General features: G+C 44.6%; 2 protein-coding genes across 5 annotated transcripts in view; one reads left to right on the top strand and one right to left on the bottom strand.

Moving 5' to 3' along the window:
• Positions 1-6,832, top strand: part of rexo5 (RNA exonuclease 5) — a 25,890-nt gene extending 19,058 nt beyond the window's left edge. For 3 of the 4 annotated variants that reach the window (XM_037543400.1, XM_037543402.1, XM_037543401.1), the window contains exons 15-20: positions 534-671; positions 1,133-1,225; positions 2,238-2,457; positions 4,421-4,635; positions 5,237-5,346; positions 5,948-6,832. In XM_037543400.1, the coding sequence (XP_037399297.1) occupies positions 534-671; positions 1,133-1,225; positions 2,238-2,457; positions 4,421-4,635; positions 5,237-5,346; positions 5,948-5,999 (828 nt within the window). In that variant the 3' untranslated portion in view covers positions 6,000-6,832. The remainder of the gene's footprint in view (positions 1-533; positions 672-1,132; positions 1,226-2,237; positions 2,458-4,420; positions 4,636-5,236; positions 5,347-5,947) is intronic. The other variant, XM_037543403.1, reaches the window with a different exon arrangement.
• A 1,034-nt stretch (positions 6,833-7,866) lies between these two features.
• Positions 7,867-26,365, bottom strand: parn (poly(A)-specific ribonuclease (deadenylation nuclease)). Its single transcript, XM_017688411.2, has 26 exons — positions 26,301-26,365; positions 25,989-26,066; positions 25,764-25,843; positions 22,497-22,564; positions 22,072-22,153; positions 21,920-21,980; positions 20,788-20,953; positions 20,458-20,520; positions 18,773-18,811; positions 18,598-18,640; positions 17,961-18,041; positions 17,794-17,850; positions 17,218-17,295; positions 16,912-16,955; positions 15,078-15,120; positions 14,902-14,977; positions 14,191-14,301; positions 13,280-13,349; positions 12,862-12,917; positions 12,089-12,175; positions 11,249-11,323; positions 11,006-11,150; positions 10,631-10,740; positions 9,895-9,964; positions 9,539-9,636; positions 7,867-8,788 (listed from the first exon to the last, which is right to left on the bottom strand). The coding sequence occupies exons 1-26, from the start codon at positions 26,317-26,319 to the stop codon at positions 8,739-8,741; spliced, it is 1,950 nt and encodes a 649-aa protein (XP_017543900.2). The 5' UTR covers positions 26,320-26,365; the 3' UTR covers positions 7,867-8,738.
• Between the last annotated feature and the right edge of the window lie 862 nt (positions 26,366-27,227).

The raw sequence follows: 27,227 nt of genomic DNA on the forward strand, positions 1-27,227 counted from the left end.
TGACGTGCCTAAACCCATAAAAAGCGGAAGTCCACCTACTTTTTCAAAATGCGTTATCAGAGGGTTCGGCGTGAAACGGTTCAGACGTCTTTACAGTGGTGGTGATGGGCACCAGGCGTTGCCATGACTACAACACAGATATAGACACTTTATTTACCATCCAGAACCACCAGAGAACCTACACATCTTCTGAGCTTATATGGAATGTTGATGATGGAAAACAGTGGAAAATCTGGAATAATGAGTTTTCTTTGGGGACTATTTTGCCGCACAGCGCCCTGCATGTCTCCCTCCACCATGAATGGAGTTGAAGTTCTCTAAACTCTCATAAAACAGCGTCTCAGTCATCAGGCAGTGAATTCAGAATTTAGAGGGGGATGTCCGGTTCCCATCACCACCACTGGGAACAGCTCTAGGCTTATCTAGAACCACATCAGACCAGTCTAAATGGCTTTGTTCACACCGTAACCAATTAAGTTTTGATGAATTAGGGTGGAATTCTCCTTCTACATGTTTTTTCTGTTCTTTTTTAGATGGCAAACAGACTGAAACAGATGTGTGTGTTGTTTGTGGGTCCGTTCCCCTCAGACTTCACAGAGAGGAGGATATGTTTGCTGCTCAGGCGATACGGAGACCTGCGGTCAGTCAGATTACTGCAGAAAATGCACATGGTGAGAACACAAACACAGGCACTGGTCACATGTACCGACCGGCCACTTCATTACATCCACCTCCTCGTTTCTCCACTCACTGTCCACTTTATCAGCTCCACTTACTGTATAGCTGCACTCTGTAGTTCTACAGTTACAGACTGTAGTCCATCTGTTTCTCTGATACTCTTTTACCCTGTTCTTCAGTGGTCAGGACCCCCATGGACCCTCACAGAGCAGGTACTGTTTGGGTGGTGGATCATTCTCAGCACTGCAGTAACACTGACGTGGTGGTGGTGTGTTAGTGTGTGTTGTGCTGGTCTGAGTGGATCAGACACAATAGCGCTGATAGAGTGAACAGTGAGTGTAGAAACACGGAAGTGGACTTGATCTAGTCCAGCTGATGGCAGTGAGAGTCTCTCAGAACCTTCTAGACCTTCAGAAAAGTCCTGATTTCTTCTGTGGACTGTTTCTCTCTGTAGCTGTACGCTGTAGTCGAGTTTCAGCAGCTGGAAGGAGCTCAGCTCGCTCTTCAGGCTCTGACTGGTCACCAAATAAACAACAAAAGAATAAAGGTGAGTAACAGACATGGTCATATGAGTGTTTGTGCCACGTTTCTGTCCCTCAGCGATGTTTGAAGACTGTATAACGTGTGTGCTGTACGTATGTTGGATATAACGGTCACTGTTACATTTGAACATTGAGACGTTGCCAGTGTTGTTTAAAAGTCACACAGAAGTCCCTCTAACATCGTTTGAACGTCACGTTGTCAGTTTCGTTTAAATGTATATTTGTTGGTGTAGTAGTGGAACACAGGCTGTGCTGCCTCAGGACGAGGAGGGACGCTTTCTCTTTCGCACAAACGTTTAGCTGTCCAGTCCTTTTTCTGGCTGCTGCTCGTTTGTCTGTCTCCCGCTCTGCTCCTTTCAAAGGCCGCCAAAGCCAAATCAACGTCAGTTGGCTTTCATTAAGGGCATTGTCCAGCCCCTGGTATCGGTCAGGTCTGTTAGCGTGCCCTTGCCGTGGACCCGGAGACGGTGCCTAGGACGCAGGGCTCAGGACTCGGGCACCGTCACCCCAGCCCTCGCGGTTGTCATTCTGCCCTTGTAGTCATCGCAGGCGGTCTGTGCTCAGGGTTGAGGCCTCGCCTTCCAGTCGGTTCTCACGACCGTCGTTGGAGCCTGGCGAAGAGATGGTCACCGTAACATTGTTTAGATGCCATGAAATGTCATTGTAACAGCCTATTTAATGCAGTAGCATTGCTGATGTTGATCGAATGTTACGCAGCGGTTGTCATAGTCACTATATCGTTATTTGGAAGATGTAACATTGTTAACGTCATCTGAATGTTGTGTAACGGTCACTGTTCCATCATTTGAAGGTCACTGCACCATTATCTGAAGGTTGTAACTTTAAATGTTGCAGCCATTCGTGTGATCGTCACTGTAACATCGCTTGAATGTTGTTGTTTGCTCTTTTGGAGATGGTGCCAATGTTGCTAACATTATTGTGTAATGGTCACTGTGATGTTTGAATGTTGTGCCAGTGTCACTAACCTTGGTATTGGTTGCGTAACGGTCACTGTAGGTCCAGCGGCCGGTCAGCGAGCTGACTCTGGACCTGGAGGCGTCTCTAGCGGACCTGCATAACGACGTTTTGAATGATCGCGTGATATATGTGGGTGGGCTCTCTTCACGACATCATCGCCATGACGACCTGCTCCAGGCCTTCAGCTCTTTCGGCCCCGTTCATGACGTCATCACATCTGCACGGGACTCGGGGAAGCGGCGGAGGCACGCCCGCATCAGTAAGTGGGTTTGATTGTTTAATCAGACGAGCAGTGTCAGAAATGATCGTAGAATAGTGAGAGAGTCTGAATGGTTAAGCGATGTTCGTCTCCATTGTGGGGGTTTTGCTGATGTTTGAGTTGCTCCATTAAATGTTTCTTCAAAATGTGGACTGTGATATCATCGCTCCTGCCCTGTTGAGGATGTTGGTGATGTCACTGACTCTTATTTTGGGTTGTTCTTCACACTTCTCACGAGGTTCCTGTCATCAGCTGCTACTGTTTTCCTTGACTAACCTGTTTGCTGTCTGGTTGTTTGTATCTCTGCTGAAAAACCCACAAAAAGCCTGGTTTTGTAATGTGTTTTTGCTTTTTGATATCACAGTGTAAAGGATCCTACTGGTTTAACAGGTGACCAGTAGCTGATTGTAAATGCATTTGATGGTTTCCTAATGGGATCTATAGGGGTTCTACAGGAAACTACTGGTCTCTGTGGGAAACCATTAAGCCAATTCCCATTAGCAAGCAAACCATTAATGTTAGGCTTTAATCTTAATTGTTCTAAATGTCAGTTTTCAGTTTTTATTTTTCAGGACATTCTAAATTGTTGTATTGGTCTCAATTTAGTTCAGTACCTATTCTAGAATATCAGATCCTCCCTTCATCATCTCATCATTAACTCTAGATTAGAAAACAGCGTCACACAAACATCCTAACTAGACTAAACCTCCTTAATCCTGTCCTAACTTTAGGATGAACCCCAGCAGGGTCCTGACTTCTGTTTAAGGTCCGTTTCTCTGGTTCTGAGGCGGCTGAGTCAGGCGGCGTAGTTCACTACCAGCATAATGAGCTCCATTTATTTCTACTGTAAAACGCGGCTTTCACTGGGAGATGTTTTTCTCTTCTAACTCTGCGCTTTAAACATCTCAGACGCTGCCGACTCGAACTCCACCGCCCCTCTGATCACCTTCCTGTGTTAATGTAGATGATGGAGTATTACAGTGATGGTGGTGAATAATGAGGAGGCGGAGCTGAACGGGTGTCTGTTTATTAGGAGGAGGAACGTTAGGCGCTCGGCTAAAGCGTTTGGGAAATGGAGACTGAAACTGGGGAGAGGGACGCTCTGATAAACAGCAGTGGACACTCTGATAAACAGCAGGGGGAGCTCTGATAAACAGCAGGGGGCGACGCTCTGATAAACAGCAGGGGGCGACGCTCTGACAAACAGCAGCGGGCGCTCTGATAAACAGCAGGGGGCGACGCTCTGACAAACAGCAGCGGGCGCTCTGATAAACAGCAGGGGGCGCTCTGATAAACAGCAGGGGGAGCTCTGATAAACAGCAGGGGGCGACGCTCTGATAAACAGCAGGGGGCGACGCTCTGATAAACAGCAGGGGGCGCTCTGATAAACAGCAGGGGGCGCTCTGACAAACAGCAGGGGGAGCTCTGATAAACAGCAGGGGGCGACGCTCTGATAAACAGCAGGGGGCGGCTCTGATAAACAGCAGGGGGCGACGCTCTGATAAACAGCAGGGGGCGCTCTGATAAACTAAATTTTTTACATCAGTAACAGCAGCTAGGTGGGTGCTAGGAAACAGACATGACAGCAGATTATCACCTTCAATCGAGTAGTTTAAGATTTCCTAACTAAGGTGCTGTAAGATAAGATAAAATTCCTAAATTAAGGTGAAAATTTATTTTGTAATACAAATTTGTGAGAAACTTATCTTGACCTGTCACATCTGAACTCAGGACGAAAGATCACAGGTGTCTGTAATACGGCTCCTGTACAACAAGAAACACCTGTCAGTCTCGTGTCCGAATATTTCTGGTCACTTGAAAACTAAGTGGGCTCACACACTTTCCGCTGTTAGAGACACTTCATATAAAGTGGGACCAGATGTTGTTGATAACCCTGTAAGAAAACAATGCTGTAAAGGAGCAGGTAAGCATAACCAGATCCCCTTTGTGTTCTTGTGTTTAGAGTTTGTCGGTGCTGAGAGCGTAGCGGCTGCAGTGGGTTCTCCGGTTCTGATGGGAAACAGGACGCTTAGCGTGTGCCGTGCCCTCACACCCCCTCATATGCACACTTGGACACACACCTGCCCCGTTACCACGGAAATGAATGGAGAAACGGCCAGCCTGGAGCAGCGGAGTGGAGACGAGGGGACGGAGCCTAAAGGGCCCACCTGTTTGCAGGTGAGCAGATAAACGCCATACCATGCGGTCTTGAGGGATGCCCTGTGTGTGCCTCTCCACCCTGAATGGGTTTGAAAAGACGTTTCGGAACCAAAGTTAACGTAAAACAGCGTCTCAGTCATCAGTAAGTGAATTCAGAACCAGTTCATGTAGGAACTTTCTGTGAGGAGCTTTCAGAGGGGGACGTCTGGTTCCCATCACCACCGCTGTGAACGACTTTATCTAGAACCTCCAGAAGAACTAGAGTGACGTTTTTGGTTCCACCTCACTGTAAGTCAAAGTATGAATGGTTGATTCCTGTTACTTCCTAATTGTGTTGGTAGTTAATCTAACGTGTAAGGCCTTCAGTTCAGCTCCTGAAGTCCTAACCAATGGGAGAGCAGCTCAGCTATATCACCCTAAATACCACAGAGAGAACAATCTTGATGGGACCATTTTCCATTGGCCGTTTCAAGAATTTAACCCCTTTGTTTGCGTTGATAAAAACATCAACTGCAGAATTCAAATCTACAAACCACTGACTGTTGACGGAACATGTGCGGTTAAATCACTTCCCGCAGGTTTTATGCTGATGTTTTTAATCAAACCTCTCTGATTACAGGACGTAGTAATGGAGAGTGTGATGAGGGAAATGGACAGAAAGGTGGGGAAGATGTTTAACGCTCTGGAGGAGAACACACTGAGCATCGTCATCCTACCAGGCACCACGAGGTCTGAATTACCTAAAATTAATTTCCTAAATTCCTTTAAGTTTTTCAAAAATTCCCCCATATTTCACTGTGTGAGGTGTAATCAGAGATTCAGAGGGTTTGGTGTGAAACGGTTCAGACGTCTTTACAGTGGTGGTGATGGGAACCAGGCGTCGCCATGACTACAACAGATATAGACACTTTATTAGAACCTCCAGAGAACCTACACGTGTCTTCTGAGCTTATATGGAATGTCGATGATGGAAAACAGTGGAAAATCTGGAATAATCCGTTTTCTTTGGGGACTATTTTGCCTCGCAACAGATTTTGAAAATACGTTTAAAGACCAAAACATTTTAAAAACTATCCTAAAAATAACATATCCGACCTCAGACAATGTATTTATAACCAATAACCATGTTAATTTCTGCTTTAAGCCACACCTACTATCAGCTTTTCCAGTATAAGCCACACCCACATCCAGTTTGTAAGTTAAAAAAAGTATCCGAGTCAAGATATTCGTATCGGTGCACACCACGTCTCTTGGCTGATCAGCTACGTTTTGGGATTTTGGGCTTCAAACTATCGCTTTGAAGCTCTAACATGTTTCTCTGTTTCCTCAGTGGTGGTATGGAATACTCTGGTCTGTGTTTCGTCGACTTCAAGCGGACGTAGCCTCTTGAAAACGTCGAAAGTCTGGTGTGGCTATTTCCCAGACTGACCTTGATGCTGCTATATGATGTCAGACACATGGACAGGCCTTCAGCAAGAGACTTTGCATTTTAACTGCCAACTTACCACAAGGGTAGGCTGGAAGGGTGAAGGCTTGCACATCCTTCTTCAGAGACACGTGAAGCTTCTTTTTACACCACTGATAATGCTATGTCAGCATGCCTGGAGGAGATGCTAGCTGCTAATTCTGTTACATCAGCTAACAGACAACCACGTTGGACTAGCATCATGCTGAGTGATGGGGGAGGAGCATCCCACCCACAGAGATCACGGACACTTATGATCTCTTACGTTACGTATGGCTGAGGTCTTTGTCAATGAGAACTGGCAATTTCCGGTGAAGCAACATGGCAACTGCCAATAGTAAGTGAGCATTCAGCGGCGTGGTACACACTGTATCTCCACTATTGTGGCACCCTTTTTTGGCTGCTAGATAATTGTTACTGACTGCAGACACAGGGATTTAAGCACACAAGCGGTTTTTACCAGGATTTTTTATTTTTAGCGGGAATGCCCCCGATTTGTATTTGTCCTCAGTGAAACCACGGCGAACAATGCCAGTTCGAGTTTAGAAACGCCCACAGGCAAAGAGCATTCAGCAGTTTGGGCAAAAGAGGTAAAGAGTCGCTGCCGGTGTGAACGCTGCTTTGGCCGTTTTATCTACTTTACACTGACATTTGATGCCTCTGGACTGAAAATCACCCCAATGGTTGAGGTTGCTGAGCTGTGTTAAATGTGTTGAAATTAAAGGAATTTCTTTTCCAGGATGTCAGCAACAGTGTTTCATATTCAAAGATAAGCGAGACATGTTGATTTCTATTTTTTCTTTATGTGGTTTCTCAAACGTGTATATAGTATGGACCAAATTCAAGACTTGAATTTAAAAGCAGGGTCAGGGATTGTTAAGACAATTGGGTTGGAGAATGTTGGGGATGGTTAAGAGTGAGGGATTTGGGTTGGGGATCTTCAGGGACGGTAAAGAAGTATCACTTCAATTCCACCTCCGCATTTAACCCATCCGTGAAGTGAAACACCACATGCACATAGTAGGGGGCAGTGAACACACTTGCCCAGAGCGGCTGCGCCCTTAAGGGTAAGGGATCTAGGTTACGGATTATCAGATTATTGAGGCTGAGGGAGTTGGGTTGGGGATAGTCAGGGATGGCTAAGGGTAAGAGATCTAGGTTACGGATTATCAGATGATTGAGGCTGAGGGATTTGGGTTGGGGATAGTCAGGGATGGCTAAGGGTAAGGGATCTGGGTTGGGGATTGTCAGATGATTGAGGCTGAGGGATTTGGGTGGACAGTTACATGTAAAGGATTTTGTTTGGAGAATGTCAGGGATGGTTAAGGGTGAGGGATTTGGATTGGGAATCATCAGGGACAGTTAAGGGTGAGGGATCTGGGATGGCCATCTTCAGGGACTGTTAACGGTAGGGATTTGGGTTTGGGAGCATCAGGGATGGTTAAGGAATTTGGGTTCCTCAGGTTTCCTCACTCAAAGTGCTTAAGAACTACTCTGACAAGAGGCAGCTACATGGCTCGAGTTGGGGAAGTTGTTAAAGATATCGGTTGGAGATTTTGCCAGATGGTTAACAGAGTTGTGTTTGCTGTCTTTCATGTCAAAATCTCCCCTTTGCCCCAGACAGCCTGGTAGATTTCATTGCTAAAAAATGTTGCCCAGAGCTGCCTACTTTAACAAGAAGGGGCCACCTGCCTGGCCAACCACACACTGAGCTTTAAAGTTCAACTAACTTTTAAAGATCGTGTGAACTTCAGACCAAGAACAGATTTGAAAAACCACAGACATACTAAGAAACATTCTTTAATATTTTCCTCCTCTTTGAAAGAGGACATGATACAAAAAAGAAAAGTTAGACATAATCCTGTTGTTCTGATAAACATTCCACTTTTTTTTTTTTAACCTGCAGCTGATTTGCTGAGTGTGGCGCAAAAAAAAACAAAAACAAAAAAAACACAAACAACAATGGACAAACATTTACATACAAAATATAAAGAAAAAAAAAAAATCTATTCTTACAGTGGGGAATAAATAGACATTAAGTGGCAGCGTTTGCTAAAAGGGGCAAAGTTAGGTTAGGCTAAAGAGAGAACAACATTACACATTAAAAAAACCAAAAACAAGGAAACAAAAACAACCATATTTAAAAATTACTAGACAACCTGACACTCATACACCTATAAATCATCATGACCACATAGGAAAGAAAGAGGGAGAGGCGCACATACATTCACACGATACCTAATCCGACAAAACGTTAAAACATCCTGCACACGTTACACGCAAACTAAAGCTAACTACGTTTTCCCATCACTCCCTCCCTTTCACATACTTGTGTTAATTTAATTGCTGGCAGGTTGTAAACCATGTTTGTTGTGTTAAAGCGGCAAGAGTTTCATTGTCAGCACCTGCGTACAGTTAAAAGAGGTTCTCCAGAGCTCGGACTTCACGCACTCCTTACGAAGTCCCTGTGATCCGTCATGCAGAGGGACGAACGGAATGAGAGGCGGTAGGTTTTGCTTTGCCACAGCGTCGTATGGCTTTGGGTTGTGTGTTTAAGTGCAGTCTGACAGTCTCTTCTGATTGGCTGTAGGGTAGGTGTGGTCTCAGACGGTCTCCTCCAATTGGTTCTCAGACAGAAACCGCTGATTGGCTACTGCTACCAAACTTGAGGGACGTCAAACAGTCCCGTAGAGGTGGCCTGAGAACCTGAGTGAAGAAGGAACAAAGTAAATACAGACAAAAGTCTGTCTAATTACCAGAGGGGACACATCAGGGCCTTCTAGACTTTAAAATCTTTATGCAAATCAAAATTTTAGAGACAGTGTTTCAGAGCCTAAATCAAAAAAAAAAAAAAAATTATTTATATTTATATATATATATATATATATATATATATATATATATATATATATATATATATATATATATATATATATATATAATAATAATAATAATAATAATAATAATAATAATAATAAGTATATATATATAAAAAAAAAAATTTCCACCCCTGAATTTCCTTCGGGATCAATCAAGCATCCATCCATCCAAAATTAAGCTACCCTGACCGTTATACTACCAGTTTCAGTTCATGATGTGACACTCTGGACTGATCAGTTTTGCTTTTTAGCCAAATGTTTTTAAAATGACCATTTTAGTGTTTAATATTGGCTCATGATGAAACCTGATAATTTTTCCTACCAGTCACTGATATTCTGCAGGGAAAGCCCTTCATTCAGTCCATCCCTAAAAGGAACACCTAATATATTTTAAAAACAAAATATGTTTGAGGCTCTGAAACGTTTGACTTTAAGGACCCATGGAAACCCAGCAGTTGTGATCAGAGACCCAAACTAATGATGCACACTTTTGTGAAAACATTCAGGCACAAACAAACCAGTCAGCATCTCGCTTTTAGAGCCAACCTTTCAGAATCCATCGCTCAGCTCTTCTTACCCTGATTCTGATTGGCTGGCAGTTCTGGCCAGGCGTCGGCTTCCTCAGACCCCGCCTCTCCCTGGGCTGGGCTGGTAGACACTGCAGCTTCTCCTGGCCTGAACGTGCAGAATTAAAACTGAGGTTAAAACTGAAGCGCTGCTTTAGTTTCAGCACAGCAGCAGCAAGACTAATGTAGCCAACAGATAAAGAAAGCTCACCGACCCACCAGCACGGTGCTAACTACATGCCTAGTTCATCACATTTGCATTTACTGTGTTTGGGATTTGGGTGAGGGAGACTAGAAATGGTTCTGCTGAAGTGCTCCTTTAAGGATGGCTGTAGATCAGAGATTAGAGAGGAACCGTAAAACATACTGAGGTTTGAGCCAGCTGTCCGTCGTCGAGTCCACAGCATATGTCTGACCACAGCCGCCACTCCCTCCAGCTGCAGAACACACATCACATCATAACGAGGTCATTTCCGCAATGTGTTTTCATAGTGCCTCTGTAAAAATTAGTGCTTTAAAAAGAAATAAATAGAATGACTACCACCAATAATTAATATCACTGTTGGAAGAAAGCCTCATCTCAGAAAGACATTTACTTGGAAAAATCTCTAACTTCCTTTATGAGTTGGGAAGTTTTTTCCTTCTCTTGTAAGTTTGGATGATTCCTGTTAGTCCATTAAAAAAATCTGAACACAATGTAAAAGGAAACCAATTCAAAAACTACAAGATTTTGTTCCCATAGCGATAAGATATTCACACACAAACAAACAAACAAACAAACAAACAAATGTGATTGTGTGTCAGTGCCTGTTTAACCATTTCCTGCCCCCTCTGCAAAAAAGCCCAGTGTTAACTGTGGTCATCATTAAATAGCTGCTTCTCCTCATCTGTACTTCATTATTATTCATACATTATTCAAATAGGGTGATGCTAAGGGAATTTAAATCCAGGAGACATCTTGTGAACTACTTTGAAGAGCAAATTTGGATTTTCAAAATATAAAATTCATTAATTTGTTCATTTTTACTGTATTTGGTTACGAGAAATAAAGGCAATGTTGCTGCAGAGACAAAATGAACAAAAAACAACAAACTCCACCTCACCATCTGTTTTAATCTTCTTTGTGTAGTGACTCCAGTTGCTATCGGCGACGCCGAAGTCGGAGGTTTGGTCTTCCTGAGTAGGGCTGATGCTCCTCTTCCCCGTCAGCGACCTACGCAATAAACACTTCAGTAACACCGTCTGCACTCTTAACCTCCACATCAGTAACTGCTGAAAATCACGTTACAAGCCCCACGCGGCACATCAGAGCACCGTAATACGAGTAACTAACACCCGATCTGCTTCTACACAAGGTCTCCAACACCATCTACCGGGCAGAAGGACATTTCCAGAACATAACTCTGAGAAGGCCAGTCCTGCCTGTGGTGATCGGAGGAGAATTTACTCATTTATTTACTTAGTCATTTAGACCTCACCTGTTGTGCATGTGGCTGCAGGTAGTGTTGGCCCACCCGTCCTCAGCCCACTTCCTGTTCTTGCTTGTGCTTTTCTGTTTGGACTGCATGTAATCTGCGTACGTCTGGATCCGGTAGCTCTCTGCGTACTGACTGGTGTTCATCGCTATGAATTAAACACGTTTAAATCAGCAGAGATCACAGTTTCACTTTAAATGTTCCCTGAAATGAAAACCAAAACCGTAAAAACGATGGTGGCCATACCGATCTGCACTTGCTCCAGCTGGCTGAGAGAAACAAAGGCCGAGGTGTCGTCAATCCACGACACCTGGATGTTACCTGAAGGTTACAGGAGATGCACAGGTAAGCAGGGATTAGTACGAGTCAGACACCAAAGATTACCCGGGAGTTAAAACAGCAGTGCTGAATGAAAAATCCATCCCAACGCGTTCGTCATTAATAAGCACTTCATTTTTCAGATTGTGATATGGGCTTACAGTCCAGTCACAGTAAGACGCTGAGTGGTAGCGCCTAAAGCATCTGGTTTGTGGGAGCCTGTAGTCTTTGGAGTAAAGCACCACCACTGGACTCTGAATTAATCAGTTTCTCTACCTGTCAGTCTGATGGACGAGTTTGGGTTTGGAGAACGTTACCTGCCTGACCGCTCTGAGCCAGCTGTAAAGTTTGGTGGAGGAGGGATGATTATTCAGGGGTTGGTCTAGAACCCGTAGTTCCAGTGAAGGGAATCTTAAAGCTTCAGCACCAAGACATTTTGGACAATTATACACTTCCAACTTTGTGGGAACAGTTTGGGGAAGAACCTTTCCTGTTCCAGCATGACTGAGCCCCAGTGACCAAAACAGCTCCATAAAGTCATGCCTGAGTGAATTTGGTGTGGAAGGACTTAACTGGCCCTCACAGAGCCCTGACCTCAACCCCATCACACGTGGCACCTTTGGGATGAACTAGACCGGAGATTGTGAGCCAGGGTGTTAAATGCCTGTAAAATTGTGGCTCTCTGAAAAACTGCCATCTGTGAAAATGGTACAAAACTAGAATAATAAAACGAAGCCAACACAATAGTGTAGTGTAGGTACGCATTACCGAATGCGCTGAATAGCTGGTACAGGTCACTGGTCTTCCATTCTTTAGGGAATGTAACGTACAGGACATGATCTCTCTTCGGCTGCACTGAAACAGAGTTTGAATGCATCATTGCACACACTTCTTTTAACGGGTGTGTGTGTGTGTGTGTGTGTGTGTGTGTGTGTGTGTGTGTGTGTGTGTGCGCACTCGCTGGCCACTTCATTAGATACACCTTGTTAGTAGTAAAAGGCTGGACCCCCTTTTGCCTTCAGAACTGTCTTAATTCTTCGTGGCAGACTTTCAACAAGGTGTTGGAAACGTTCCTCAGAGATTCTGGTTGGTTATTTGAGTTCCTGCTGCCTTTCTATCATCTGGAACCAGTCTGCCCATTCTCCTCTGACCTCATCAACAAGGCATTTTCGTCCACACAACTGACCGCTCACTGGATATTTCCTCTTTTTCGGACCGTTCTCTGTAAACCCTAGAGATGGTTGTGCGTGAAAATCCCAGCAGATCAGCAGTTTCTGAAATACTCAGACCAGCCCGTCTGGCACCAACAACCACGCCACGTTCAAAGACCCTTAAATCCCCTTTCTTCCCCGTTCTGATGCTCGGCCTGCACTTCAGCAAGTTGTCTTGACCACCTCTACATGCCTAAATGCAGTGAGTTGTGGCCGTGTGATTGGCTGATTAGCCATTTATGTTAACAAGCAGCTGAACAGGTGTACCTAATAAAGTGGTCACTGAACGTATATGTATGAATGTTATGTTATGTTGTGTCTTTGACTTACAGTCTGGTCCGCTGATGTTCAAATAAGGGATATCAACCACCCGCATGAGGAACAATCTAGGAAAAACGGGAGAATAATTATAGTCTATATTTGTTGCCAATCGCAACTTGTTAATTATATAATTAAAGGTGACTTTCATAAACTGCTCCAACCAATCCCACAGCGGTGGGACCACCAAACCTCCAAAAATGATTTATTCTTTTAAATGTACCTTTCCAACATTGCAGAGAGATAATGGAGCAATGGGAACTACAAATTACCCAGTGCTAAATGTCAGCTAACGTAGCTGGCCCCAATTTTGCTGAGGTTATAATGCTAGCTAAGAAAACCAGCTAGCGATACTAGCCTAGCCCAAAGCTAACTGTAAGCACGCTAGCTCCTGTGTCTGTGTGGATGTAAGCTGTGCTCGGAGTCGCACTTGTTGTAGAAGGGCTCGATGAGTTTGGAGCGAGCAGAGATGTGAGCTCTGGGAGGGGTGAGGAACGAACCTGCAGACAGAAAACAGACAAACGAACATCACAATCTTCACTTTAGGCTGCAGTTACATGGTAGAATCTTCACACACACATTTAGCTGCTTAAAACTGAAATGAAGTTTTAATTCAGATTCTTTGAGGTAAAATCGAGGCACCAGCCCCATATTTACAAAGTGTCCCTTAAATCTGGCCTGGAGCTGTGCAACCGTAAGCATTGGCCCCATCACCAGGAGATCGCGAGTTCGATCCCTGGTGATACTACAGTCGTCTGTATCCGGGAGTCCAAGAGAGCACAACTGGCCTCACTCTCTCTGGGTGGGTAGAATGGCTTTCCTCAGAGCGCGTTCAGCCGTCCAACAACATTGCGTGAGCGGCAGTTCGAAAAGATGTGGTGGTGCTTCACAGGTCTCAGAGGAAGCCTGTGCTAAGTTTCGCCCCCCTAGTGAGGACCGTATCGTGTGATTGATTGAGTCCCAACTAGAGGGTGGAAAATTGGGCCAACGAAATAAGTCAAACAAGATCTGGCTTGCAAAAGATAATTTCATTACATTTTGTCCGTGCCTGAATATTTCTCCATCTGATGGTACATTTGCTTCACCCTCCAGGCACTGTGTCCGGTCCCCCAGCATGAGCTCAAAAAATGACCTCAAACTGATCACCGTGTTAAAGCGGAGACAGATCTGCCTGCAGCTGGAACCATTCAAACCCAAACCTGACCCGGCGCACACTTGGTGAGCACAACTAATTTAGCTACAGTTAACTCCATTATTCTAATTCAGACTGATTATTAAATCGGACTCCTCCGATTCACTCAGGACACAAGAGACAACTTCACTTAGCACATGCACACTTACCCAGATAGTTGGCCATGGAGACGAAGCAGAGGCCGGTGATGTAGGCGTCGTATCCGGCCTCGTGGAGCTGTTCAGCTGCAGTGTCGTAACACTGAAATCCCTCAGAACAACCTACACACAAAACAGACGGAATCAGAACATCCGGTAACCTTAAGGTAAAACAAAAATAAGCCCTTTTGGTCTGTGATTGTCATTAGCACACGTATGTTAAGATGGCTTAGCAGCCAGCATGACTGATCACACTGGCAGACCATCTTGGTCAAATGGTCAAAACAGGAAAGAAGACCAGCTCAGTCAAGATGGTCAAGCAGGTCATGATGGTAGACAAGCTCGGTCAAGCTGGTGATGTAGTAGGCCTGCTCAGTCAAGAGGGTCAAGCAACCATGTCATTAAACCAGCTCAATCAAGCAGATCATGCAGGTAGACCAACTCAGTCAAGATGGTCAAGCAGGTCACATTAGGAGACCAGCTCAGTCAACCAAGTCGTGTCGGCAGACCAACTCAGTCAGGATGGTCCAAGTAGGTCTTGTCGGTAGACCGGTCAAGCTACTCAAATTAGGTTATTTAAAAAAAAAAAAAAAAAAAAAAAAAAAGGATTTCTAGAGATTCAGAAACGTTTACAATATTTACAATTAAATTATGCAGTAAATGAAACATTAATAGGTGATGTTCAAGTAGCTAAATTAGCTACTGCATGCTAGCGTTTCTTACCAACTTTTGGAGCTTTAAAGGGTTTCTCCTTCAGCTGCTTCTCCAACTCTGCCAGAGATGTGTTTGTGATCAAGTCCTGAAGGGGGGAAACAAAAACCAGGTGCACGGTTATTGGGACGAACGCACTCCATAACTCTCGTTTCATCTTTAAATACTAGAATTAGTCTCCAGTCTACCTTGAACGGTTGTGTTGACGCCATCAGCTTAGTGTCCAGAAGTCTGAAAGCCAAATAAAATGGGTAACGTGAACTCAACACGCATGTTTCTGTGAACGAAAAGCTGAGCCAGCAACTGGAAGGTTGTGGGCTCAAATCCCAGGAGTGACTGGGTGAACCCGATTGCACCAGGTTCACTACAGGTAAACCAACACGGCCGATCGTTGAATCATCATTAGACCGACAGCCTCACAAACCCGCAACTTTGCTAGTGTGGCAGCCCTCAGGCTACACTGCTCAACATGACCAGACAAATTGTTTTTCAGCTCTTAATGCTCTGGTCATCCTTAAATAAGACAAACCACAAAGACAACCACGAAGCAGCCCTGTTGAACACGTGTATATCATCAGTAGAGCACAGTAATGCTCTGTGTTCAGTACAGACATGCAAGGATAATTGGGAGCTTCTTCTTTGAATTTTCTTGTTCCAGCTTAGAAGCTGACTTCAGGCTCAGAGCTTTAATGCTGAGAGCTTAAATCACCTCATCAATAAAAATGCCATCAAAACGTCCTGGCTAGAGGCGCCAATAAATACGCGCTATAGTAGGACATTTTGACAAGGCAGCACAATTAGTCAGAACACTCTCCTTAATTTAAATGTACCTTAGTGACATCAAACCGATGCACAGCAGCTTTAGCTCGCATGCAACTATAGTAGCATTACGACTAACAATCTCGTAATTCAGAGGATCCAGTGATGTATGCAGGGGTGATAGTGGGAAAAAATTCCTGAGCCTGAACTTTTTTTCTCTGCTCGGGAGGTGAGCAGGGTGGGGGTGCTATGTATGCGACACACTTAACACATGTTGGCCCCTGGGCGCAGATAAACGTCTATGTATAACCCTGATCTTCATTACTGTCAAAGAGTTTTTGCTTTTGAATTAGTCCCTTCAATGATAGATTGTGTTGAATTTTGTTGAAATACATGAACAACATTCAGACATGAGATAAACAAACCCAATATAAGCCTATATTTCAGAAGCTTGTGCAGATTACCAGAACTCTTGGGACTAGCAGGCCTGTTCAGGAATCCATACCTTATTGCTTCTATAGCATAGGAGACTACAGATACTACAGCCATACCAAGAACGGTCAGCAGGTGGCAATAACACTACTCCAATACTCCAAAGTAAACTAGGAATTGATTAGTAGCCTAACCATTGACTAAATGACATGAACAAGGACACATTCATTTCTTTTAAAAATATAATAGCAAACTATGCAGCATTTATTTTAAATATTTTGAAACAGTTACAGTGCAACAAACTCAAATAATACTACAGCCCTAAAATTACTATTCAGTTCCGTTTTCCCCTTAATATAGGCTTAATATAGTTGTGTTCCATGGCTGAGTTTATACGTTTCGCGTTGACAGTGGAAAAAAATTCGCACGTGTATTTCCCGGGATTTCCTACTGAATCTATCAATTTGTTTGGTCAAAGCAAGTCCCGCCCCCCCTGTTTCTGACTGGCTTAATGGCTAGTAGGCTCGGCCTTGGTGTTGGTTACAGTGAAACCTGCGCATGTCAGATCAAGAGAAGTGTCAGATCCTATGGTCAGATCACGAGGCCAGGGGTCGGCAACCCGCGGCTCTTTGATCCCTCTGATGCGGCTCAGCTCTTGAAAATAATTAATTTAATTAACGTATATTATTTTTGAGACTTAAAAAAAAAATGTTCGGGCGGAATATCACAAACGCCCGGTATTTAGTTTCGGTTCGCTTGACTGACATACCCCACCCCACCCCACCCCGTTTGTCCAGGTTCAGGTGTCACTTGTTTTGGGGCGGGGCTTACCTGGGAAACACACACATCGTAACCTCTTTGAAATCATCCAACTCCTGCAAAAAACACACAGAAAAAAGACGAGCAGATTTCAGTTGTGATTAATGAACAAAACAATAAACAGTTTAATATTCATAACAGTCCAGTACATTCAGCAAGTTCACAGTTTCAGCAGCAATTAAGACAGTGCATTACACAATCCATCCAGAATATACGGTAATGCCTTTAATAGCATATTTTGCATAATATAACCAGCAGTTATGCATGTTCTAACAAGATATGAGACCTCACCCCACAATCTATACAACTCATGGTTACCTCTGGCAGTGGACAGTAGAACTGGTGGATGGTGTGCATGACGTCCAGCAGCATGTTATGGCCAACCACCAGCTTGCCCTGAAAGAATGACTTACATTAAACATAATAATAATAATAATAATAATAATAATAATAATAATAATAATAATAATAATAATAAACAATAACAATAATAATAAAATCACCACCACCTAAAAAAAGTGCATTTCCTGTTAAAAATGCATCATCACTGCGCAGCTTAAGCTCAAGAAGATTATGGAAGATGGTTGCAGATCATGTCTACCTGGTTGCTATGGCACCCCAGTTAGTTGCCATGGTGGTGTTAGGTTGTCATTATTAGGATGTTGCTAGGTTGTCGCCATGGTTCCCCAGTTGGTTGCTATGGCATTCCAAGTGGCTGCTACAGTGTTGCTTGGCAGTTGCTAAAGTGTGGCATGTGGCTGGCTAGGATGTACAGGTGGTTGCTATTGTATACCAGTCTGCTGCAAGGTGGCTCCTAGGACATCCCTGATCATTTAACATTTCACCATTCGATTTAGTTCAGCAGCTTAAAAGGGAACTAGGAGTTAAACTCACCGATTTGGAGATGGCATGGATCACTCTGGAGAACCCAACCGCATCGTTCAGTTCCTCCTGTTTACACAAACATTAGAACTGAATTGGTGTTCATGTACCGTGGAAGTTCATCGGCAACCTCCACAGTAATAAGGATGGACGCTAAACATTCAGAAGTTAAAGGTCACCTGCTCTCTTTCCTGTTTCTGCTGCTCTATTCTCCTCCGCTCTTCTTCATCCACCTTACTGACCTGAATAAACCGCTCTTTCTGAGAAAAAACACCAAGCCTGTTAAATTCACACAGTCCATTTCATGCTCTACAGAAAAGTGCTGTCTTCAGGATGAACTCGCGACAAAATCAAAATCAAAAACTTCAACATTGCCAACGCATGATTGAGCTAAATGGGGCTCAGTTCCTCAGGTTGCAAACACCTGAACTTTGAACAGACGTTGGCTCAGGACGTTAGGTGGCGTTAGCTATAGAGTCTGCTAACTGAAAACAACTAATGCTAATCATTTTATTCAAGTGTCTGTATGCCATTTTTATTTAGCAGAATTAGCTTGTTTTAGCCATTTCCATTTAGCAGAGTGAGCGAGTGCGGTCCTCCATCAATTAGCAATTCGAGCTAACATTAGCTACTTTCAGCTAGCAAGATTAACTAGCATTCTCCATTCACAGAGGGCAGGGTTAGCTATATCAATAGTCATTTGCAGTGAGGAAGAACTGGCTACCATATGATATGCACAGTCCCAGAAATAAATGAACAAAACACTAGTATAAACAGGGATTCTGAGTAAATCAGTAAAAGGACAGCGCCAGTTACCTTCTCAGTTTCCACTGTTTCAACATGGAGACCTTTGGGGTATCTGCAGAGATCACACCAATCAAGTAACAGTCATTTCATACAGTATTACACGTTAGACTACGAAACATTTATCCACAAGAAGGGAATCAGGTCTCTGTTTCAACTCCTAAATCCAAAGAGCAGCTATACTCACTTCCAGTTCAGAGTCTGAAAGATCAGCTTCCTCTGAAACCTGAGAGAGAAAGAAGAATAAAAGTAGAGAAGCACAATCTCAACGGGAGGGCCTCCTTTACCTCAACGGGAGGGCCTCCTTTACCTCAACGGGAGGGCCTCCTTTACTCCTCAGTAAACAAAGCCTAGCTAAGCTAAACAGCCGATTTGGCCACTTTAAGCATGCATTTTAACAGTTGCAGACAAGACAATACAAATCATTAAATCACAATTATACATATGATGGGTAAAATGTGATTGCGAGAGCTCTACTGGCCATATTAGATGCTGAGGAGCTCATCTTCTACAGGCCTTTCCTCCTCAGAGAATGACTTGCCACCACGTTAGTTTGTCTGAGAAAGTTTGTTTTTGGACCGAGCCAACATCGGCCTGTTTAGTGATTAAGATGAACGAACTCTGCTTTCTGGGTCATGTCTTTAACAAAGCATCCTAAGCAACATGCTAACGTTCAGTCACTCATTTTCAGAGCAGCACAGTATAACAATTTCAAGCAGAGCAAGAGCCATTATATTTTCAGCTCTGTTGAACGCCAAAACCAGCTTTTCTCTAAACTGCTGCTCTTATTTTTTTCCCACTCTGTCCTCTTGTGATCAAACACCCCAGATAGCATATCGGCCAACACCCCACTGACTCCATTACTGGTGATCCAGCCTCTGATGACCCAGATTACAAGGTCTACCCAGCAACAGTTTTCAAATGACAAGACAAACAACACAAATAAAAGAAAAATGACTGGGCCTAACAAACTGTCCAACTGAGAATGCCGTTGCTGACACTGTGCTGGACTGGTCACAGCTGTCTGGCTTGCGTAATGAACTGACCAGCGACTCATGGCTCTCAAAACTGATAAACTACTAAAAAAAAAAAAAAAAAAAGCTGCACGTCATTCTAACCAACTGCTTCAGTAGAAGACGCATCTAACGGACAGACAGATACCAGAATAAGATTAACAGCACTGAGCTAGCTAGCCCGTTTTAAAAGACAGTCTCAGTTTAGTATTTATGATCATTTAGATCAGCTTGTATTCCATCAAATTCAGTCTCTCTCAATGACGCAACACGGAACTTCAGATTACAGTGGCCCACCGTGTTCTTAATATCTGGGATAAACACTTCACCAGTCAGTCAAAGGAGTACCCGAGTATCTGGGAACATCCCTACGTTTAATGAACACTCTGTACACTGCTTTCCTCGAAGTCTAGGGAAATGGTCAAATAACCCAGATGCTTAGTCATCATGACTCGGAAATCTGAATGTACTTAACGTGACACACTGGGGCAAAAATGTAATAATAATTGTGGGTGGGCCATGATTTTATCCTTCAGAATTTGAAGAGACTGTGAAAAGCAAACACTATGAAACTCAGTCTTTTGCAGTTCGTCTTTACTTATAGCCCATGATTAGCAAAACAAAACACCTGAATATCCGAGTCCCAAACCCAGTGACCAAATATCTGAAAAGTCAAATATGCGGGTGCAGCCCAAGTCTTGAGTGATATCACACAATTGATTATGCTCAACATAACCAAGGACACAAACTAACAAAAAAAAAATGAATAAAAAAATTCTTTGATTTCAGGTTGACAAAGCTTTTCGGTGTGCACATCCATGACAGAAAAAAAAAAAAAAAAAAAAAAAAAAACACTCACCCTGAGCATGGCTCCAGGTCCACCGTTTTCTCAGAGTTATTCAGAAGAGCTTCCACCTTCTCCCTGTTGAAAATACACATCAGTTACAGCACAACACTGCTGGACACGTTGAACCACAAATCAAGTATAAGAAATGGTGAAGGAAACCACACTAAAGACAAAAAATAAAACTCAAGATTCCTGAACATTAGCCTTAGCAATACTGGTATTACAGCAGGCCGCAATATGCAAACGGGGAGGGGGGCATTAATTTCAACTTTGACAGTTTAGATCAAAATATCTAATGTCCAAACTACTGACACCATTTAAAAACAAATGCATGTTACTCACACAACTCTGTTGATGAAGTCCTTGTGTTCATCTGGTACATTGACCGGTCCTTTACCAGACAAAGGAGAGATATACGATGGCGTTCCAGATCCGTTCATCTGGTTCCTCCGCTCCTCATACTGCTCCCTCAGCTGAGCTTCTTCGTCCTGATTTAAATAGGGGATCCCTACAGACACCACAGAATCAGGTCAGTGATTCCTACAGGAACATCAGAATCAGGTAAAGGGATCCCTACAAAAACCAGAGAATCAGGCAAGGGATCCCCAAAGAATTCCAGCATCAATCAGAATCAGGTGAGGGACACATCAAAATCTGCATGTGGACTCCTACAAAATAACAGAACCATGTAAAAGGAGCAGTACCACAAGCACAGAATTAGAGCCAGAGCCCAGGTACGGGATCCCCTAGTGAAAGCACCGAGCCAGAGCCCAGGTACGGGATCCCCTAGTGAAAGCACCGAGCCAGAGCCCAGGTACGGGATCCCCTAGTGAAAGCACCGAGCCAGAGCCCAGGTACGGGATCCCCTAGTGAAAGCACAGAGCCAGAGCCCAGGTACGGCATCCCCTAGTGAAAGCACAGAGCCAGAGCCCAGGTACAGGATCCCCTAGTGAAAGCACCGAGCCAGAGCCCAGGTACAGGATCCCCTAGTGAAAGCACCGAGCCAGAGCCCAGGTACAGGATCCCCTAGTGAAAGCACCGAGCCAGAGCCCAGGTACGGGATCCCCTAGTGAAAGCACCGAGCCAGAGCCCAGGTACGGGATCCCCTAGTGAAAGCACCGAGCCAGAGCCCAGGTACGGGATCCCCTAGTGAAAGCACCGAGCCAGAGCCCAGGTACGGCATCCCCTAGTGAAAGCACCGAGCCAGAGCCCAGGTACGGGATCCCCTAGTGAAAGCACAGAGCCCAGGTACGGGATCCCCTAGTGAAAGCACAGAGCCCAGGTACGGGATCCCCTAGTGAAAGCACAGAGCCCAGGTACGGGATCCCCTAGTGAAAGCACAGAGCCCAGGTACGGGATCCCCTAGTGAAAGCACAGAGCCCAGGTACGGGATCCCCTACTGAAAGCACAGAGCCAGAACCAGGTACAGAATCAGATACAGAAATCACACACACAAATTCAGATTTTTGCTCACCACTGCGGAAAACTTTGTTGAAGTCGAATCCCTGACTGGCCAGGAAATCTATACTGGAACTCTACAACACAGAGCATGTGTTAGAAATCACCACACCCACCCCACCCCACCCCACCCACACACACACACACACACACACACAATACACATACCTGACAAATAAATTTGATGTCTGGAGATGTCCTGCTGAAGGGCTTTGGGAAAATATAAAAATTAAAAGACTTTGTAAGATACCTGTTTAAAAAAAAAAAAAAAAAAAAAAAAAAAGAAATTAGTTCACACTCAGTTCAGTCCATCAGAAGCGTTTTACTGTTAATCATTGAGCATTATACCACACCCACACCCCTATTATAGAATGACTACGTTTGTTTTGGGTTACCAATAAAGCGTGTAATATTAAATTACAGAAGGGGAGTCGGGGGGAGGGGGGGTTGGGGGGCATGGGTTTGTATAGAAAATGCAAGTTGGAGTGTATGTACCATGCACAAGTGTGCTTATTAATTAGATCATCTACTTTCCAGCGTAATAGGAATGACTTTCCTTCCAAAGACAGATGTGTGTGTGCAAGATCACTCACTTCGACTGTGCCTGGTCATATCTGAATGTGCAGAGGCCAAACTGAAAGAGCAGGAAGTCCATGGAGTGCTGCAGAAGACAGAAGAAATGAGGTCAAAGAAAATTTCTCATTTCACAGGTCTCTGGGTGAGCCAGAGTGCAGTCTCAAGTCACTGCGGTGAGAGTCAGAGTAGAGTCTCATGTCGCCAAGGTGCAAGTCCAAGTCTAATTTCACTAGGTTGCAAGTACAGTCTCAAGTTTGAGGTGAGAGTCGAGTCATGAGTTTCTGAACCTGGTGTTTTTCATGTTTTGTTTAAAAGTCAAGTCTCTGAAGGCAGTAAAAGAAGGCAGGTTCTGTCAAGTGAAGAAAAGGACTTCGGGTTGAGTCATTGCATAGTCTGTGTTGTTCCTGAAAAAGTAACTCCAGATCTAAGCGGTTTCTTTCCTTCATGGGGAAAGAAATGAACAGCATCGGTTAAAATCAACTGCGGTAAACAAAAATGTTACAAAGCTGATGACAGTGATGGCGATTCTGCCTCGAGTCACTGGCAAACCACAGTAATGCATGGCTGGCTTAATGCACTAGAAGATGACAAGACTTTGTTCAGACAATCCCATTTGAGCAGGACAGACTTTCTGCCATTTGAACGGCTAAAACCCACAAGAAACCTGACGTTTCTCCAATTTGATTCTGATTTCTGGGTATGTGACCCAGTTTGACCAGTCATCTGTGGCGGTGCAGTTAGGTTTTGACAAATTACAGCCTAAACACGGAGTAGAAGCTTTTAGCAGACAAACATTTCCCTGCAAGTTCCACGTTACAGTGACTGCTTCATTAAAAGGCTTGAGTAATCTGAATATCACTGCTTCAGCCTGTAGGTCATTAGCAGGACTTCATTACAGAAACTTCCCATCTTTAGTCCCAAGCTCAAATCTGACTGGTCAGGATAAGATTTTTACAGCTTTGTATTACAGAAACAAATCTGCTCATAAATTGGGAATCTTATCCTACATCATCTTATCTCCAGTTAGGAAATCTAAACCTACTCGATCGAAGTCAACAATCAACCATCATATCTGTCTCCTAGCAACCAACCATAAACACAGCTGAAACAGTCAAAATAACGCTAACAATACATAACAGCTGATGCTACTTATATAAAATAAGGTCAAACAGAACTGTGAGATAAACTAAGTAGTGAGTGCTGCGAGAGCGCCCCCTGGTGTTAATCAGAGTTGCCGCTCCCCAGTTTCAGTCTCCATTTCCCAAACGCTTTAGCCGAGCACGCTAACGTTCCTCCTCCTAATAAACAGACACCCGTTCAGCTCCGCCTCCTCATTATTCTCAACCATCACTGTGATACTCCATCATCTACATTAACACAGGAAGGTGATCAGAGGGGCGGTGGAGTTCGAGTCGGCAGCGTCTGAGATGTTTAAACGCAGAGTTAGAAGAGAAAAACATCTCCCAGTGAAAGCCGCGTTTTACAGTAGGAATAAATGGAGCTCATTATGCTGGTAGTGAACTACGCTGCCTGACTCAGCCGCCTCAAAACCAGAGAAACGGACCTTAAACAGAAGTCAGGACCCTGCTGGGGTTCACCCTAAACTTAGGGCAGGATTCAGGAGGTTTAGTCCGGTTAGGATGTTTGTGTGACGCTGTTTTCTGATCTGGAGTTAATGATGAGATGATGAGAGGCGCTGATATTCTGGAATAGATACTGAACTAAATTCAGACTGTACTGCAGTCGTCATGAAGACTAACCTCATCAGATTTCAGAGCTGAGTTCAGAAACCTTCAGAGAGTCCTGTTCACGTTGCAGCTGGTAAACAATGAAACACTGTTGTGAATGCAGTGTGATCGTTTTGTTAGCTAGTTATCTTAGTAAATTTGGCCTCTACCTGGTCAAGGTACGTTGTGCCATTACTATCGCAAACCATGTGGACGTGTGAGCAAGCGTGACTACAGTTTGACCATACAAATCAGACGTGGTCAGTCGTAGCTTGAAATCTAGGAATCGTTAGGCACCTCATGACTCGATGATGAGTCAGAGGCCACGATGCGATAATAAAACTTATCGATGCATCTTGACGGAACTTCTCTATAGAGGATTTCTGTTTTCTCACTGAGTGACAACTTGGTAGTTTTAAAGCAAAGTGTTTGACCTATAATGAATTTACTTCTATTAATAGAACAGACAGAAGTGATGTGGTCAGTGAACTGGATGGCTCTCGTTCACTGCTCTGCCCATGAGACGCTGCTGCCACAAATGCACTGTTATGGTGAAATAAGATCCAGTGGTCCACGACGTCCACGCAGCAGGTTACAGCCATCCTGCCCGGTTGTCCTCTCATTGTAGATGGGACGGGGCGGGTGGGGGGTGGGGTTGCTGTGCTAGTAAGACATCTTTGAGACGGGACGTGAACAACACAGCCAGAAAGCCCCGTTTCTCAACGACTGAGACTGCAGTCACCTAGCAACACCATCTCGCCTGGCCAGTAGCTACGAGAAGGCAGAGAGATTTAAGACGATCTTTGGAGACTTATTCACATTTATAAGCGGCGTCCTGGAATGTTAAATCCGCAACGAGAAGTCGCTTCTTGCCATGAGAGACTGTCAAACACCAAAACGCTGCAAAATTGAAGTCGCTTCTCTTCCGAATTTTCCCGTTCCACCTTAAAACGGTGCCACGATTACATCATAAGCTTCTCAGCTGAGCTGAAGCTTAAAGCAGAGCAAAGTGCGTGCATTTGTTTGTGTTGTTTAGCCTTTACTAGGACCTCAGCACAAACTGAGACATACTGGACATTAAACGTCATGTCTCCCAAGCTGCTCTGATTTTTGTGGAAAGGACAAAATGTCCTAATGCTTGGGTTGGGACTCCTGACCTAACTTGGCCGGATTTCTCGCTCATCCAGCTGTGGTTTCGTTATGTGCCACCACAGACTGTCCGGGCGCTGCGCTCTCCCAACTCCAGGTTTCGCCTCTCGCTTTCCGTCAACGTTACGTTAAAAACTCAAACTCACGAAATCAATTTGACGCTAAACACCAGGGGGCCGGCGTAAAGAGATGAGCGCTGTGCAGAAACGCGACTGCCCATGTAATTCATAAACGCATGCAGTTGAAACCGAATCAGGGTCCAGATTCTAACGACCAGGTGTAAACAGGGTCATCTCAACTGCACTTGACCACCACATGTAAACGCATGCGGTTGAAACCGAGTCAGATCTCAATCCAGATTCAGGTGACCAGGTGTAAACAGGGCCTGTGTGTGTCTGGGTGTCGCACCTTCCTGAGCTTCGCATAGCGCTCCTCAGGGGTGTCCATGCCATTGGTCAGTGCACTGACCGAGGGACCATCACTTATTCCTGGAAAACAGAAAAAGAGCACGTTTATTCCTGATTTTTCCCCCTAAAACCGATTCGAAGCAGCAAATTCTGAACCCACAAACATCTCCAGTTCAGCTGCGCTGGACCGGCTTGGCTTCATGTCCAGGAACATCATCCGCTTTACCTGAAAACTCTCCATCGATGGCGAGGAAGTCCGCCTCCTCCACAGCGCCGTATACGGCGCCCAGACTCTCCTTGAAGTCTGCAGAGAGAAGAAGACGAGATAAACTGGTTACGACGTGAAAAGCCGCGCCGCGTTTCTCCGCCCGCGTTAACCCTCCGCCGGGGGCACCGACACGCGGCTGGAACCGGCTGCCCGCTCGACCCGCCCGGCCCACCTTAAAGGCTGCAGCCTGGCGCCGGGGCGTTTAAGGTGGGCCGGGGGTGGAGGAGCGCCGCGTGCGCCGCCCGTCTGCCGTATAACCGCCTCTCTTACTTCGCCGTGTGATCTCCATTCTCTGCTGCCGCTCCGCCGACGCTTCCACACATGCGCACTGGGCCCTTTATCATGCTGGGGCCATTAAGGAGTTCTGCTGCCCCCTGGTGCTGGGAGGGGAAACATCGGCGGTTGTCTACTGCCCCCTCGGGTAGAGTAGAAGAACTAGATCTGGAGACTTCTCGTTCGGACAGACAGCAGGAGCCCCGCCGGTGACATCCTGTAGAAATAAAAATAATGCGTGGCCATGACTTAGTAAACTGTGAGAATGAGATGATTAAGTCGTGGCTATGACTTAGTAAGGGGTGGGAACGAGATCCTAGTATGTGGCCACGCCTTACCAAGTCATGGCCACGTATTATTTTTATGTGTACAAGATGTTCCCAGCCGGGATCCATACTTTAAAGACATGCAGTGAAATAATAATAATAATAATAATAATAACAACAACAATTTATTGTATAGTTGTGTTAATTATATTAAAATAAATATACATATATTAATATGATGTTACTCATGTGGGGACTTTTATTACTCCTCACACTGCCAGGGACTTTTATTACTCCTCACACTGCCAGGGACTTTTATTACTCCTCACACTGCGGGGACTTTTATTACTCCTCACACTGCCAGGGACTTTTATTACTCCTCACACTGCCAGGGACTTTTATTACTCCTCACACTGCGGGGACTTTTATTACTCCTCACACTGCCAGGGACTTTTATTACTCCTCACACTGCGGGGACTTTTATTACTCCTCACACTGCAGGGACTTTTATTACTCCTCACACTGCAGGGACTTTTATTACTCCTCACACTGCGGGGACTTTTATTACTCCTCACACTGCGGGGACTTTTATTACTCCTCACACTGCGGGGACTTTTATTACTCCTCACACTGCAGGGAATTTTATTACTCCTCACAC

This window comes from Pygocentrus nattereri, chromosome 12, assembly GCF_015220715.1.
Source record: "Pygocentrus nattereri isolate fPygNat1 chromosome 12, fPygNat1.pri, whole genome shotgun sequence".
In the NCBI taxonomy this organism is placed as follows: domain Eukaryota; kingdom Metazoa; phylum Chordata; class Actinopteri; order Characiformes; family Serrasalmidae; genus Pygocentrus; species Pygocentrus nattereri.